The 18,536-nt window shown below is 35.5% G+C and overlaps 1 protein-coding gene across 8 annotated transcripts in view; it reads left to right on the top strand.

The window, feature by feature from the left end:
• The first annotated feature begins 2,890 nt into the window (after positions 1-2,890).
• The window catches only part of unc13bb (unc-13 homolog Bb (C. elegans)), a 108,705-nt gene continuing 93,059 nt past the window's right edge, over positions 2,891-18,536 (top strand). For 7 of the 8 annotated variants that reach the window (XM_077243006.1, XM_077243001.1, XM_077243000.1 and 4 more), the window contains exons 1-2: positions 2,891-3,130; positions 15,104-15,133. In XM_077243006.1, the coding sequence (XP_077099121.1) occupies positions 3,109-3,130; positions 15,104-15,133 (52 nt within the window). In that variant the 5' untranslated portion in view covers positions 2,891-3,108. The remainder of the gene's footprint in view (positions 3,131-15,103; positions 15,134-18,536) is intronic. The other variant, XM_077243002.1, reaches the window with a different exon arrangement.

Here is an 18,536-nt window from a genome sequence, read left to right as displayed (position 1 = left end):
CTTTTAGACGATGTTGTAAAGCAAACTTTTACATTATGGCTATATAACTTCTCTGGGGTGCAATGCCTTATAGGCTAAAAGTTCCCTTGGATGTAATTTTTTTCTACATTACAACATACACTACTATACTAAACTACTATACTGCATCAACTAGTTTTGCATAATTTGGGAGAAATTATAATTTGTTGTGATAAATGTGCAATGTGGGCTCATATCAACAGCTCCAGTCCCATGTTTTTATTGTTAACCAAAACTAAAACGTTATTAAAACGTTAATAAGTTTCGTAAATTAAATAAAGCTGAAATAAAATGAGATATGGGCCTGGTTTCACAGACAGGGCTTAGATTAAGCCAGGATTAGGCATTAATTTAATTAGGGCATTTAAGTAGCTTTTACATACGTGCCTTAGAAAAAAACATTAGTGTGCATCTTGAGACAAAACAATGGCACTGATGTATTTTAAGATATCTCACTGCAAGTTTATTTCAGTTAAAACAGCTCAAACAGTCTGGGACTAGCTTAAGCGTTGTCTGTGAAACCAGTGGTTTAAGACTTAATTAAAAAATGAAACAAAAAAATTAATGAAAATTAGTAAACTAACTGAAAAATATATTAAAGCTAATTAAAAATATGAAATAAATCACAAAAGCACATAACATGACTAAAACTTAAACTATAATTAAAATGAAAAATATAAATATACTTATTAAAATAAAATCTAATTCAAAATATTAATAATTAATATTATAGTAATCCTATAACACTGCTGAAGTCACAATGAAGATTTGTAAAATATAAAGTTATTTTACTAATAACAGAATAATGCATACATTAAGTTCTGCATAAACAAAACAAATAAATACAAAAATGTACATAATTGTGTTACAAAAACAACAACAACAATAAAAATTTAACCCATAAATGTTCACTTTTTTTTGTTTTTGTTTTGTTTTTTGTTTTACACTGGTCATATTTGACCAAAAGGATCACACAAGGTTTTCACGATAGGAGAGTAAATAACAGAAATATCCATATTACACTGTATCGTAAGGTACTTTTCTTCATATGTTTTGGGAGTGTCCAGTTGTTGCCAACATATGGGATAATATAAACTTGGTTCTATCCTCCTTACTACAAATTGATTACATGTCTAATCCATGTTTTTGTCTTCTCAATGACGATTCTGACTCCCATAAGTTCATTGCAAAAAATAATGTTGTTTGCTGGGTTTACAGCTGCGAAGAAGACAATAATACAGAACTGGTTTACTCCGCACATGTGTGCAAAAACATATTGGATTCATAGCCTCCACAAAATAGTGACTTGTGAATGTACAACAGCACGAATTAACAAGGCTCAACTTAGAACCATTGATGCATGGCAATGTTTTTCTTCCAAAATATTGGATTATATGAAGGAATGACTATTTAAAGATCTCCTTTCTTTTTTTTATTATTTTTATTTGTATTATTATTTTTCTCTGTCATATTGTTAATGTTTTGATTATATGTCTGTTACTCCCCCGTCCCTGTCTTTTTGTCTGAGTGGATGTTTGTTTTATTTTTATTTCTTAAAGACAATAAAGAGTTGATCACAAAAAAAGAAATATCCATATTAGTTGACTTTTTACTGTTATCCATGTCCACCTAATGGACTGATGAAAGGAAATATGACAATGTTAATTTCATTTCAACAGTCAAATAGTCCATCATAACAGTACATTCATTTATAAAAAATGTTTTTATTGAATAAACATTAAAATTATGAATGCACTTTTGTTCAAATGCAAATTGAACAATAGGTTTATTATAGTTAACTAAAACTAAAATCATTACTAGAAATAAAACAATGTTAACTGAATAAAATAGTCAAATAAAAAAACGTTTTTACTTGCCAAGGCATTTTTTCTCATTTTAATTTAGTTTGATGTCCTTTTCTAAAATAACTAAAAATAAAATAAAATAAAAATGAATAAAATCTAAACTGACATATTTGAAGAAAAAAAAACGAATAAAATGACAAAAAACAAAAAAATTACTAAAAATGTAGGCTGACAATAAAAATGAAAATGGAAAATATAAAAAATAAAAAACTGATTCAAAATATTAATATAAACTATAATAGAATCTCAGTGAGGCAAAATTAACACTGGAACATAATACAATTATGTATACAAAAATAAGAAACAAGAGAAAAGAGGGAAAATGCAACTTTAGAAAGAAAGAAAGAAAGAAAGAAAGAAAGAAAGAAAAAGAAAGAAAGAAAGAAAGAAAGAAAGAAAGAAAGAAAGAAAGAAAGAAAGAAAGAAAGAAAGAAAGAAAGAAAGAAAGAAAGAAAGAAATGGCAGTGGGGTAATAATATAAATGTAAAAATCTGTTATAAATCAGATATCAAATAAATACTTTGTAGAGCTCACAAACTTTTAAAGTCTTCATAGCTTTATAGAGTATCTAGGCTATTTCTATGTACTTAGAAAGTAAAACATTCTAAAGAAAACTTAAATCGGGTTTTTATCAGTAAAGCTGCATTTAAGAATGTACAATTTTGTCGAAAATATAATTAAATTATATTAAGGCACTTTTCATCCTCTTTAGTATATTCAGTGAAGCCAACATTTTCCCATAAAAGTGAGAGAGGTCTTGAGCACTGAATATTTTCATTGATAAATTCTGTATCTCACTCCACAATATAACTGATTAAGTAGAATGGCAAAAATATTTATCCACGTTTTGTAGGCCAGCGTCACACCTGTTCCTAGCCATAAGCCGAACCCATTAGCTCATCCATTGGTCAACAGTCCAGCAAACCCCGCCCTCTGGGTCAGGGACAATTCTGACGCCATTAAAATCCCTGCAAGCCCCGCCTCTTATCCTGTGAGTTTCTACACATTCAATTTGGTCATGGCGATGGGACATTTGAGTCAGTACGCGTCACCTGTAGGATAAAGCCGAGTTACTCCGTCGAGCATTCGTGCTTCATCTAACTTACCCTCAGAAGTGCGCTCATGACGAGGAAACAACTTGTGACATCATCTGAAATGTCACCGGACAGCTGAGAACTTCGATTATACTGACAGGATTTATCCAGGAGGAAAAACTTCGGTTGCCATGTCTCTCCTCTGCGTGAGAGGTGAGTGCTTTTTTACATGTGTGTTCGAACTTTCATGTATTAATGTATTTGCACCTGTTATCAACTCAGCATGCAGTCAGCAGGTGTTTTGTTTCTTTAAAAGTTCAGAGGCGCGAGCGCTTTTGTAAACTATAAACATCTTATTATTTCCTTTCTCTGTTTTCATGGAATTATATAGATTTCACATGAATTAAGTGATGGTGTCAAGTTCAAACAGGTCTGTGATATTACATAATTTGAGGTTTGCTGTAAGTTAGGTGTGATGATGTAGCTTGAGGGAAGCAGCTGTTTGTCGTCATGATGTAATACAACTCTGCAGCCGAAACAATAAATATAGATTTCTAAACTATTGTTAGGTATTAAAAATAAATGAATATCCTCCAATGTTGTATCAATTTTTTTTTAATTTGAAACACATCTCACCAAATCGGTGTTGGAGTTATTCAGAACAACATTCAAGACAACTAACTAACAAATATAAACAGTGTGGGAAATAAAGAATACATTTAATTTATTGCAAAAAAGTTGTACGTTAGGCTAGCTGATACTTGCATATAACATGATCAGATATCTGTATTATTTTACGCAAAATTATATAGTGTATGATAATATTTTAATAGCCTATAGCATGATAATATTTCTTTATTTTTATTTATTTATATTAGTATAACAATTTAACCCTAAAACAGGCAACTTGACTCACGAGACACATCGTTTTTATTTTATTTTTTGGGGGCAGAAGAACGATTTTTTTCATCAAATTCTTGTATCACTTATGACAGCCTGGTCTGTCTTGAATATTCTGGTCACATCATTTGCTTCAATTTTTTTGTGATCAATTAGTCAGCCTGACCTAAATCCAACATGGCTGCCAGTGGGGCAGAACATTCAGATTTTGAGATAAGTAGGCTAAATATATATTAAACTTACTTTTCCTCTGTAAAAAACTATCTAACTAATCAATCTATCTATCTAAACAAGTTGTGTTCCAAATTTGAAATTGATATTACAAAAATTGAAGTTCCCATGAGATTTTGTTTAGGCATAATAGTAAAAATAGCCACCGGGTGACTTGCATTCCATTGAATTTAATTGTATGCATTCTGCCATAACAAATTAATACATTTCTGTCCAAATATCACTTCTGTCACAAAATATGAAACCTTGAGACTCAGACCTTTCTTACAATATGTGTTTTGTCAAGATTAGAAAAGGTTTTGATCATAAATGATGAAACATGACGATGCCCAAAAGGGGAGGAGCCAGATAAAATAATTTAGAGTACTGTTTCAATGGTACGGCAACGTCCAATTTCAAAACGGGTTTCACAGGCAGAATCTTGAGTTTGTACGCTTTCGAATGATATATCATTTGTCAACATTAGATCTGGTGAAGAATGGGATATAATTGTTGTAAACATGCAGTGGCAGTAACAGTTAACAGGTTAATGACTTGGTCCTTTTTTATACCCTAATCAGGCAACGTGACTCAGGAGACACAACTCTTAATATATATATATATATATATAATTTTTTATATATATAATTTTTTTTTTTAAATTCTTTTGGATATGTTTTATTTAAGTCCAGATGATATAAAAAATGACATGAAATAATTTTTTGCTTAGCATTTTCCACTCTTGCCTGTTTAAGGGTTAAGTATTAAAGTAAATTATATAATAGAAAAATAAATACTAATTAATAATCGTTTCACAGTGAATTAAATGAAATATATTAAAGAAAACGTATCAAATAAAAAAATACATGTTGTAATTTGTATATATATAAAATATAGTAATAAAATGAAATTGTATACGTTATTTTAATATTTAATACATAATATTAATTTAATATTTTAAATACTTTATTTTGTGGTTTAATTTAGTTATTAATTGAAGACTATACAATTAAGTATTTACATGTTAATATTTCACATGTTATAGTTGGTATTTGTATAAAATGTATACATGTATTAATGTATTTAACTATTTATTTGAATTCTATCTAGTTTCATATTTTAAATGCTATATTTAGTGATTTAATTGAGCTATTAATTGAAGACCATTTTAATTATTGTTAGTATGCAGTATTTTGTAAATGATGCGCGCTCATCAGGCACTCTTGAAGGAAAGCAGATCAAAAACATTGTGTGTCTTCTGCTCTCATACTCTTTCAGAGATGCACATTCTCCTTTTATCTTTGGTCGCCGGCCAGTTGCAGATCAACATCTCCATCATTTCCTCTCTTTCTTTTCTGCACTCAGTGGCAATGCTTGCTTTGCTGTTTGCTGTCTTTGGTGAAAGTGTCTCTGCTTAATGTCCACACACACAATATAGCTTGAAGGCTGAGTGGGGTGTGGGGGTGGGATGGGATCTGTACTCTGATTGCTCATCCACATCTATGAAGAGGGGCAGGCTAATGTAATTTAAACAGTGATTGGGCTGTTCGACGAAAGAAAAGAAGCAAATACATTTTACAGTGGGACCAGTCATTGTGGTACTCTTTTGTTCCCTGTAGAGTGGTGCAGAGATGACATCAGAATCCAGAAGTCTAATTCACTACTGGTTCCTTTGAGATTTTCCTATGGGGTTTTATAAAAGGGTTTTTTCAGTTAATGTGTAAAATAAAGCCTGTGGTTAACATGACTATACTTTGAAGTTTTGTTCTACAACGTAAATTGCACACACTCACACTCTAAAATGCCCTATCTAGTTACTTTGTATGTTTTTAATTTTTCAAAAATAAAATTTGTGTGTGTCTTTAGCCAGGTTCAAAGTTGTGGGAAGAAGGAGGCGGGAACCGGCGAACATTTAACATCTTTAATAATAAAATAAATCAAAAACAAAAGTATCCGAAAAAACCTACACATTGTCCCTTTATGTATCAATCTTTAAATGTGTTTTGTTCCAATGATTCCCATATAAAGTAATTGGTTCAAATCACTTACTGAAAAAATTATTGTCATAAAATACAATTGTCTGTTAACAATGAGTTGAACATTCTTGTTCACTTTTATTTATTTTGAAGATCTGAGGTGAATTGTTGCTTTCAGTACGGCTATAAAATACACACAAAATGTTATTCAAACTCACAGAGACGCTTAACATTAAATAAAGCATATAAACAGTACCTGAGATTATCATATTTCCTGTTTTTGTTGCAGCCGTGACGTTGCAGAAAATAAATCGTTACTAAAATAGAATCATCGCGTGTCGCGGCTGGTTAGGACAAAAACTTATTTAGGACAAAAAAAGATACCTTTAATTGCGTGTTGCGTTGCTTCTAATTAGGACACTGTGTTAGGCCTATGTCTGTTGTGATGCATTCATAATAAATTCATGCTGCTGTTTATGCTTCATTATTTGCTCCTCTAGATTTAATTTTATATATGGGTCAAAATCACTATCAATTACCTTTGGTGTCCTCATCAGAATCACTCAGTCATCATGAACGTAATGCAAAAGAATGAAATTCTCAGGTTTTATGATAAATCAACAAACGCATAGAAGTACAATGATGAATCTCTTGAAATGTGTTTTTCTCATTTCATACCATTTTCTTTGATTGGATTATGTGACTTTGGCATGTCCCACAAGCTGCTCAGTGTCACAAACTGATGACATCATCAATGCTGTGTTTGGACACGTGAAGGATGGCTATAAAGTAATACACCACTAAATAACATTATGTCAAAGTTTGTGTGTATACAATATTGACGTTTAACATATTTTTCTGAATTTCCAATCTTAGTTCAATGTGGAGCAGGCTCTCAGTCATAAGGATCCACATTACAGAAGTGACCCTAACCTCTCTGATCAGGCTTTATGCCTGGTGTACGTCATAGCCACAGATAAAGTCCAATTCACAGATGATAAACTTATTGACAAGCTAAAGATCATCCGCAAGAGAATCAGTGAAAGGGGTGGTGAAATGACACAAAATTAAAAATTATTTGTATTCTTTTTTTTGATAAAAAGTTGTTTGATAAAACACGTAAATTTGATAATTTATATGCTATTTTCATAATAATATTAAACATATATACACATACGTTTAATCGAGTTGAGGTGCTGTGGGTTGCCCCGCCCTCACGCCAGTAAACGCATCATCAGAGAAGAGAAGAGGGCTCCGTCCGAATACGCATACTTTCTTCAGAGTAGGTACTTATTTTGAATAAGCAATTACTTCACAGCCGCTAAAAAGTATGTTAGATAGTATGAATGTGTCTTGTTTGAATGTAATCTGGATGTACTACGTTCACCATTCAGTGTCAGTTTAGTCACTTCAATGCCGTTTACAAATCCTCTGCTGTGGCCTCATGGGATTGTAAAGTGTCCATCGTATGCATACTTCAGGGTACTCTTTGCCTACTCTGTTATGAGTACTGTGAATTCAGACATACTTTTTTGGTCACATACTGTTTTTCGCTTACTATATAGTAGGAAAGTATGCGATTTTGGATGCAGCCGAGATGTCGTTGCAAGAGAGAGGAGAAGATATTTTGATTAAAGATTAAGAAATCACTTTAATAAAAAAAAAATTATTTGCATGAATAAATCATTTATAATACATACAGCAATATTTCATAAAAAAGAACTGTCCATTTGGATTTCATGGTGACTTTAAAGGAATAGTGTGGTTTTTGATTTGATTAAGGTGACACCACAGGATTTATTTGCAGCAGACATTCCTAAAACAGAAAGAATCAGTGGAGACGAGTAGATCTGCGCAGATACAAACACTACATAAGAAAACGTTCACTGAGGATCTCCAAACAAGTCAATTATTCAGAGAGATAAAGGAAATGTTTGTGCAGGAACCAGACTGTGATTAAATTCCTTAGCGTGTCTCACAAGAGCTTTTTAAGGTATAAAATGTCACAACCCTTTTCTCAACAGACTTCCGGTATCCTCAGATTTCACAAATTACACCTTTTACTCGCACGGAAGTTTGGCTTTGTTGGTGGATCACCAGTTTTAAATTCTTCTGCATGTTTTCAATTGTGATGTAGTTTCCTTATTGTTCTTTCTTGTACACTTATCCGGAACAGGAGGATATTAGTATTTGGAAGCACATTAACTCAGTAGTACAGGACATACAGAGTGAAGAAAGTGCAGTAAGCTTGGATATCCTCTTCTCAGTGTTGGGAACTTCTGTTGTATTCAGTGCAGGTGGGCGGCCTGAACTGAGCACAGGTTATTATATGTAAGAGCTGCCATTTAGCTGATGACTTGCAGTTCTGCTCATAAGTTTACATAACCCTCGAAGCAAATGCTAATAATAATTTAAAAAAAGAGGGATCATAGAAATTGCATTAATTGTAAAACTGCCCTTCAGAAGCTACATAACATGTTTCCCCAAAGACAGAATAAGCCTTCAATTTACCCTAATCATCTAATTCAAAAAGTTTACACCCCCGGCTCTTAAAGGGATAGTACACTAAAAAAAATTAAAATTCAGTCATCATTTACTCTTCCTCAAGTTGGTCCAAATCTGTATGAATTTCTTTCTTCTGCTGAGCACAAAAGATGATATTTTGTAGAATGTCGGTAACCAAATAGTTGATGGATCCCATTGACTTCATTGACCCATATTATTATTTTGTTCTCCATACTATGGAAGTCAATGGGGCCTTGGGCCTGTTTGGTTGCCCATATTCTTGAAAATTTCTTCTTTTGTGTTCAACAGAAGAAAAAAAACTCATATGACTTTATTAAAACCCTTTCACACGTAAGTTTAAAATATTCAAACTGACCCCCCAGCGTGAGTTTTTCAAGGCAACCGTTATTTAGAACCAGTCACTTTAATGTTTCCATGGTGACGTGTCATTGCTTGTCACGTGACACAGCGCAACCACAACACAGCACTTGATGAATGATGATCTGCTTTTGTCATTTTTCCTTTTTATTCAAAATATTCACAAGTGTATTAGCTATAGCATGAAACACTGATATTCCGATTGTCAAATATGTGCAAGTGGATGTGTTTTGTTGTTTAAACACCTTTATAACAATCCCGTTAGTTGAGCTGTATGCACGATGAGCGCCGCCATGTTAGTTTGTGCCACAGTTCAGAGAATCGTATCTGTTGGATTTACAACACGTCAATTCCCCCACTTCTTACGAAATGCATGAAAGTAAGTGGGCGGTGAACTGGGAGAAGAAGAGGGTAAAATGTAAAGCTACTTACACAATGTGTATCTGATAAGAATAAAACCTGTCGTCTTATTATAATGGAAAGGATTATCATTGCCGCTTCCATAGACATCAGTGTGTATTTTACAAACTCAAAATTGTTTTTGTTTAGCATTGACTAGCATTGGTTTGCTAGTACTTATGTGTATTTAAATGTTTGAAACCTAAAATAAACATTATGTGGTTGCAAACACTCAATAGTTGTGATATATGACAGCACTGAGTGCGTCCGTCTCTGGCTCAACGCCAGCCAACACGCGAAAGCACGTTTGAATTTAGCAGTTGATCACGTGATGTACTGACCGTTCTAATCACACCGGTGTGATCGTACGCTCCAGGGACCAGCCAAGACTGATCACACCGGTGTGATCGTAAGTGCGAAAGGGTTAAAACTCGTCCAACTCATGTTTGGAACAACTTGATGGTGAGGAAATGATGACTGAAGTTTCATTTTTGGGTGAACTATCCCTTTAATGTATTTTCTGCAAAGGGTATGTAAACTTATGAGCAGAATTGTACATCACCCAAATACTGTCCTCTGTACTGAATTACCTGCGTTTAGACTAACCTAAGAAGCGCTCTGGCCTTCCTGAATCACCGTCCACCTCTTTAATCATGGTTTTGTTTCTTTATTTATTGCTGTTCAGACAAAAGGCCTATCTCCATGGTGATGTCATTACACACACAAATGAGCGATCTCTCCATGCATCCACGCAAGACGGACACAAAGAGCGCCCGTGAGGGGTCACATGGACCTACGTTTGTTAGTGTGACTGGTTTGGTTTGATCACTGGATCCGTTTGTTGTGGGTTTGCAGAATAGACGTACCGGTGCACGTTTGCAGACATTTATCAGATTGTCTTTATTAGAGCCATATGGGGTGCTGATCTGCTGTGTTCACTATGTTTAATTAAAGAGATAAAAGAGCTATTAAATAAGTGGCTTTGTACACTTGTGTTGATGGATTGTGTGTATTTATGAAGCATGCATGCATGGCTGGGTTTTACAATTGTACTGCATTCACTTGCTTACTTGTGATCCCGTGGTGTGGTAATGAAGGTTCCTCATGATGCGTTTGAATCATTTAGTGAATTGTTGTTCAGCACTTTTTCAGAATGAATTACTAAAGGCTCCGAATAAATCATCTGGTTATATGTTTTTTTTATGTTTTATTTTATTAAAAATGTATATCTTTAACTACACATTGTCGTATGAACAATTATTCTGTATTGATATTGATTGATGCTTCACTAACTTTAAGTACACAAAAAGTTCAGTTAGTAAATCAAATTTTGATTCGGTAACCTCGCTGACCAATTCGGTCAGTTTGTTCACTGAAGTATTTGTTAAACTGATTCAGAATGGTACCTTCTAGTGCTGTCAAATAAATGCTTGTGTTTATATAAAATATGTGTGTGTGTATATATATAATATATATATTATTATGTGTGCGTGCCTGTGTGTGATTAGTAGACACACACACACACACACACACACACACACACACACAATAAATATATATATATATATAAACCACAAACTTTTATGTTAGATGTGATTATAATCACGATTAATCGATTTGAAAGCACTATTACCTTCTGTGTTTTCTAAACCATTTGGTTATAGAACCAGCTCATATGAGTTATCTTGTGAATGAGTTATTTTGTGGTCTGTTTTTATCACCAGAAAATATATAGATTTTTTTGAAATTTGACATATAAACTGGCAATTGCAAGGAAAAATGTCAGAACTGTGAGCTGACATTTTCTCTCAGAATATTGTTTTTATAACTTTTATAAGAAAAAAAGTTTTACCAGACCTTTTTCTATTTTTTATTCCATGGTGGGAACAAACTCCAGAGAAAAGGAGCATTCCCTGTATTGTAATTAATCATAAAAGGGTCATATCTGTCATCTTTTGAATTCAGGTAAATGTAAACAGTTTAATTTTGTTGCTAATGACCATTAAAACCCAACACCAAAAAATACAAAATGTTTAATTTTAAATGTCAGAAGAAACTCGGGAGAAAAAAAATGAAATATTTATTAAATATTATAATTGAATTCTTGAATTTAATGGTTATGCTCCAAAGGTAGCGAGTGAGCGTGTGTCTGACTGTGAGTCCTCACACTGAAGTGAGTGGGGGGATTGAAAATGTAATCCTCTAGCCATCTGTTGCTCTCTCCGTCCAGTCATCCAGCATCCTCCTCGCTGGCTGCAGGGTCGAAAGTTAACCGTACACCGTATGACGCCCCGATTCCACTTCCTGCTTCGTACACTGTATTTCTAGCTTTCCTCCAGTGTTTGTCTGGTCACTTTATAGAAGTTGAGAAGCTGCAGAAATCTCAATCACATGATGTGTAGCTGATGTTTTAGTTAATTATTTTTAGTAAATTCGCAGTAAATAATGTTAAATAAATGTTCCATTTATTTTAGCAATTTTATGTTCATCTCATTTGCTGTCATTAGTAAGTAGGCTATTTTTAAATCACTATTTATATCAGCAATTTGCCACCCTGGTCTCTAGATATCGGCTATTGAAAAACACGTATTGGTTGATCACAACTGTTAGGTTAACTTTTTTGCTGTTTATATATATATATATATATATATATATATATATATATATATATATATATATATATATATGAGAGAGAGAGAACTCTGCTCACTATTGTCTTGTTGAGGCAGACAAAATCACAAAAGAAATCCTTCTGACAACAGAATCGGTGACGTGCAGCTGCAGAGTAAGGGTGTGTTCACACTTTTAATTTGGTTCTCTTGGTTACTTTAGTTAACAGGTAGGGGAGATAATGTCAAGTACAAGTAATGTCCCAATAAAGCAGCATACATTTATGATTTCAATAAATATGATACACTGATTATGTTATTATTGCATACTGTTTTGTGTTATACTACAATACACTGAGGTGCAAAAAGTATCTCCCCTATTTGTATCAATAGCATTTAACAACTATTTACACTTAGTGCAAAGTAATACTGTGCTGCTATTTACACTGTGTATTGCTACTTGTCGCAATTTGTGTAGTAGAAAACTGTGCCACTCATGTGTTATACTGTAAATGCAGTCTTTTTTGACTGGATTCTGTGGTTCTGTCCTTATTTTCCGCGTTGCATTAATCATAGGTCTACGTGTGTGGTAAACCACTAGACCGTTTCTCTGACAAATGTTAAAATTTTTGAATCCCTGTTGATATAATGTTCACATGTTCATGAAGTTTTTTTTCTTTTTTTAGTTTTTTTCTAAAAAAATGTATCCACCCTGACCTGAGCTATTTTGCTGGTGTTAGTTGGTCTTTGAGGTATTATGGCCTCTTTTCAGATGACCAGACTTGGTTTAAACAGGTTTTATTAGCAGAGTAACTGGAATTTCACAAGCTGAAGTACATTCAGGAAAATCTGCGAGAAGATTGGACAAACTAACGTTCCACAAAGGAGACACTCAGGAAGTTCCTGTCCAACCGCCCCCTATCAAAACAGCATCTCAGGATGGCTTGAATCGAATGTCATGCATCGGTTTCCGTTAGCACCCGCAGTAAAGAGCCATGAGTTTCCACTGACACGGTGACCCATACCCTAGGGCTTTTAATAAACCTAATGTCTGTTTCCTCTCAGTTAGAAATGTGGAAAATAGTCACACACTCGGATATCCTTCGTCACACAAGACTTCCAAACAAAAAACACTGAATGGTGATTGTCAGATTTGCTTTCTGGGAAATGGACACGTATGGAACTCTATTTCTTGCATGCGTGTTCCTCATTGCGTTGTTAACCTTTGTCTCAGTCTTAATCTCAACATCATTATGTCCCACGAGGCTCGTGTTCCTGTGTGCGCTACGTCTCATCAGATGTCCAGCGATAGTTTGCAATACACGTTAGTAATCCACTGTGATGTCTCGCAGACCGCCATCCAATCCCAGCATCCATCTGGCATATCCACCCAGCCACGGCCAGCACACAGGGCTCAAGCAGCGATCAGAAGTAATCTGCTCTAAATCACAGCTCAATCCCATAACAGTTATTGTATGGCTGTGGGCTTGGTCTTGCATGGAAACAGGAGTATTGTTCAAAATGTGGCTTTTGTTTTTCTAAATTTTCTAAATTATAAACACAGAATGCACAAGGGCTCAGCAATAAGATTTCTTTTCTGCTGGTCATTTTTATTTTCCCTGCCAACATAAGTTGTTTTTTATGAATTCATTTTTATTATTTTATTTTATTTAGCCCATTCTAACGGATGCTTCAAAGACTATCAGAAGTCCATCTTGCAATAATTACACCTTCACTTAGGGCTTAGTCTTGATGTATGGCTCTCAAACCTCCTCCTTTAAACCGTCAGATTTCAGTCTCATGTTTATTTTTGAAGCATTTTCTTTTACCTCGTATGTTGGCCAGCTAGGCGATGTTACCCTCGTGGTGACATATTTATATATCACTTTTTGTTTTTCTTTTTTTTGTTATTTTGCTGAGCCTTTTGTCATATTTTATGATTTTTTCTACTTCATAAGGTGCATCCTGAGATACTTTTTGAAATAGTGTTGAAGGAGTTGCAGCTTTTCCTTTACTTTTCTGGTCCGATTCATCAAACGAATAAATAAATAAACGAATAACTACGTGCAATATATGTATGTCTGTATGCGTGTTAAGACTGCACACAAATGTATTACACTGTTTAACTACCTCATTCAGTATAGAGAATAGGATTATGTATTAAGGTACCCACACACCTCAAGATAATCGGGCCGATTTTGGGCCCAATTCTCTCCTTCCGACAATCCTAGGTAAAGTCCCGATTATCTTGAGGATTCTACAGATTATCTTTTTAGATTTTCTTGTGGTGTGAGGTGTGTTAAGAGTGACTGAATCTGCTCGGAAGAACGTCCGGCCGCACCGATATCAAGTCGTAAATATCCAACAAGTTGAATATTTACAATCAGAAATCCTGTTGTGTTGGGGGAACCCCGAGGACAAACGCTAGCATGCTCTGTAGATTGTCTCATGGAACAAAACGATACCCAATCAGAAAGCAAGCTGATGGAAGCATAACAATCTCCATGACTTCATCCAAACCCTTTTAATTTTTTCCTGTGAATTTTCTGTAAAAAGCTGTCTAAACACTATTATCGCCATTTCTTCTTGCCCGTCGCCCGCATTGTTTGTTTACTATAAAGTAATATTTGACCGCGAGAGATTTGTGAGATTTCCCGTGTTCACAGTCGGGACTCTGGTTGTTTTTGATTGGAACAAAACTGTTAAATCTATAATACTTATCATCAGGTTTGTGGTCTCACATTTTGAATCAAATTAAATATTTGTGTGGGCTAGCCTTTAGATAACTTATCAAATCAAGATGTGAACATAATGTCTAGATGGAGTGAAATCACTGTAGTTTTTTTTTTTGTTTTGTTTTTTTGCTAAGAATTACTCTTTAAATCCAAACACAGACATTACTTGGGCTCAGCCATAATTAGTTTCTCTGCTGGGGGGTTACGCCAAAAGATAAATGGATAATTCACCAGAAAAATGAAACTTATGTCATCATTTAAATACCAAAACTATTGCCAACATTTCTCAAAATATCTTATTTTGTGTTCTGCAGAAGAAACAGTCATACAGGTTTAAATAGGATTGAGTAGATGGACTATCTTATTAATGTTTTTACCTAGACTTGTGCCAGTGTAATATATGTAACTCTCTTCATGAAATAATAATGTAAATATTGTGTCTTTCTGACCATTTATTTTTATTTTTTATTTCAGTTAAGAAAGCCAAACTCCAAGGACCTCCAGGTAAGCAAATTATCACATGTTCTTCTGTTCTTCTAAATACAATTCAGAATTATGTAAAAACAATATTTGCTTTTCTCTGGGCCATGTAAAACGAATGTAAATCTTCTTGCTTTGGGGATGTTTGGACAGTGTGACAGTGTTTTTGTTTTTGCACTCTCTCTTTTGTTTGCAATCTAGCCTAATACAACACCCCTCAGCTTGTGATATTTCACATCACATTTCATTTATTTAATGTCCTTGAGGAAGAAACTTTGATTCCTCTCATTGTGGAGTCATGAAGGTTCAGGTGTTCATTTGATAATTGATTCTGCACTTCTGTTATTCGTCTTGTCTGAGTCAGCTTTTGGATTGAATTTGGACATCACAGGATTCCTCATACCTCGCGTTTATATTTTTGGCCCAGTACAAATGTTGGCTAGTTTAAGGGAGGTGTGAATCTCTAAACTTTGAACGATATATGCCTTGGGCAATGTTTTGGATCGGAAATTAAAGGGGCTGTTCACCCCTAAAATGAAACTTCTGTCATCATTAACTCACCCTCACTTTGTTCCATTTACATTTATTCATTTAGCAGACGCTTTTATCCAAAGCGATTTACGAATGAGGAATACAACATGCGATTAATCTTAAGAGGAAATAAACACAAGAAGTGCCAGCATTACAAACATTGTTCAGAATAGTACAAGGTAGAACAGAGAAGGACTAAGGAATAGTGACAACATATTTTTTTTTTCTGCAGGATGCAGTTACTCTGTGTGAGTTTCTTGAATGTTGTCAGAGATTCAATTGTCCGGATAGTGTTGGGAAGATCATTCCACCAGCAAGGAACAGTGAACGAAAGCGTGATTTTGTGCCTCTCTGTGATGGTACCACGATGCACTGCTCACTCACCAACCGCAGGCTCCTGGAGGGCATGTGGGCTCGTAAGAGAGAGTGGAGGTTGGAGGGCAGAGTCTGTGGCCGTCCTGTAGACAAGGACCAATGACTTGACCTTAATGCGAGCCGCAAAGGCAAGCCAGCGCAGAGAGGTAAACAGAGTGTGATGTGGGCTCTCTTGGATTTATTAAAGAACAGTCTAGCTGCTGTGTTCTGGATCATTTGTAATGATTGCACATGTTGGAAGTGTAGGCAGAAGAGCTTTGCAGTATTCCAGCCTAGAAATGACCAGGGCCTGGATGAGAAGTTGTGCTTCATGCTCAATTAGGGAAGGGCCTGATATTCCTAATGCTGTGCAGTGCAAACCTACATAATGGTTTTGTTGTTGCAATGTGGTCTTTGAAGGTCAGCTGGTCATAATGATGGGATTATTGTTGATGGACCTAGTTGGATGGTGAAATTGTGCTGTACTGTTGGAGTGGCTGGGAAGACGAGAAGCTCTGTCTTCGCTAAGTTGAGTTGCAGGTGATGTTCTTTCATCCATGCTGAGATGTCCACCATGCTGAGATCAGTGCTATGATATGTATATGGATAATAGGAAGGGTCCAAAAACCGATCCCTGAGGTACCCTGGTACCCTCTGGATACCTGCACATTCTGGGGACACAAAATAAAATATTTTTGAAAAGTGTTTTGGGGCCAGATTTTCTAAACAGTGCAAATTACTGTGAGACCGCAATCCCATTATAGTGCAGATAGGAGTGGAAAGTTCAGCTTCTGATCTTCTGACAATGCGCAGATTAAAGAACACAGACGCTAAGAAGTTAATTTCCATTATGACTAATGCAATCGACTAAGAGCAGTGCAAATTAGCGTGGGGTCGCACACAAGCAGAGCCGAATATAATTAGGTGCTATATACAGGTCCTTCTAAAAAAATTAGCATATTGTGATAAAGTTCATTATTTTCCATAATGTAATGATAAAAATTAAACTTTCATATATTTTAGATTCATTGCACACCAACTGAAATATTTCAGGTCTTTTATGGTTTTAATACTGATGATTTTGGCATTCAGCTCATGAAAACCCGAAATTCCTATCTCAAAAAATTAGCATATCATGAAAAGGGTCTCTAAACGAGCTATTAACCTAATCATCTGAATCAACTAATTAACTCTAAATACCTGCAAAAGATTCCTGAGGCTTTTAAAAACTCCCAGCCTGTTTCATTACTCAAAACCGCAATCATGGGTAAGACTGCCGACCTGACTGCTGTCCAGAAGGCCATCATTGACACCCTCAAGCAAGAGGGTAAGACACAAAGAAATTTCTGAACAAATAGGCTGTTCCCAGAGTGCTGTATCAAGGCACCTCAAAAAGTGTGGCAAAAAACGCTGCACAACGAGAAGAGGTGACCGGACCCTGAGGAAGATTGTGGAGAAGGACCGATTCCAGACCTTGGGGGACCTGCGGAAGCAGTGGACTGAGTCTGGAGTAGAAACATCCAGAGCCACCGTGCACAGGCGTGTGCAGGAAATGGGCTACAGGTGCCGCATTCCCCAGGTCAAGCCACTTTTGAACCAGAAACAGCGGCAGAAGCGCCTGACCTGGGCTACAGAGAAGCAGGACTGGACTGTTGCTCAGTGCTCCAAAGTACTTTTTTCGGATGAAAGCAAATTTTGCATGTCATTCGGGAATCAAGGTGCCAGAGTCTGGAGGAAGACTGGGGAGAAGGAAATGGCAAAATGCCTGAAGTCCAGTGCTGCTTCTCTGTAGCCCAGGTCAGGCACTTCTGCCACTGTTTCTGGTTCAAAAGTGGCTTGACCTGGGGAATGCGGCACCTGTAGCCCATTTCCTGGACACGCCTGTGCACGGTGGCTCTGGATGTTTCTAGGGCTGGACCAGAATATTCGAATATTCGAATATTCGTTCGGTGGGTTGGTATTCGATTTGAAAATTTGACATTCGAATATTCGTTTTTTTTTTTGTTTTTTTTTGCACACCTGGGATCCCCCGCGAAACGGTTCTCACTCGCGCTTGAATAAGGCCGGCGACACACTGGCTGCATGGCGTGAACGTCTCAGCTGTGTGGCATGTACGTTTTTATTTCAGCTCCCATGTTAACAGGTTGGAGTTTGCACACTGCCTGTGTGAAACACGCGTCTCAGGCGCGGCTCGAGCCACGCGGAAAATGCGTGCATGCTAGAAATAGAACCGACACCTAACTGCAACGGGAGTGTTCTCTGGCTAGAGCGCAGAACAGCGGAGTTTGTATGGACCGAAGTGCATGCCTGAGCTTGTGTTTTGGGTTAAGCTGCGTTGCTTTGACATTGTGGAAAATAGAATAATAGAAACAAAATGTATTAGCCTTTTACCCGTTATTATCAATCTAAATTAATCTCGTTTTTAATTTAACTTAATTTCGTTTTTCTTTATTTAAAATTTTTTTTTCTTTATTTAAGTTTCATTTTTCTTTATTTAAATTTCGTTTTTTCTTTATTTAAGTTTCATTTTTCTTTATTTAAA

The sequence above is a fragment of the Siphateles boraxobius genome, unplaced genomic scaffold, assembly GCF_051911475.1.
Source record: "Siphateles boraxobius isolate OS27281-9 unplaced genomic scaffold, OSU_SipBor_1 25, whole genome shotgun sequence".
NCBI lineage: Eukaryota > Metazoa > Chordata > Actinopteri > Cypriniformes > Leuciscidae > Siphateles > Siphateles boraxobius.
The sequence above is the reverse complement of the archived record's forward strand: the minus strand, read 5'-3'. Positions and strand labels throughout refer to the sequence as shown.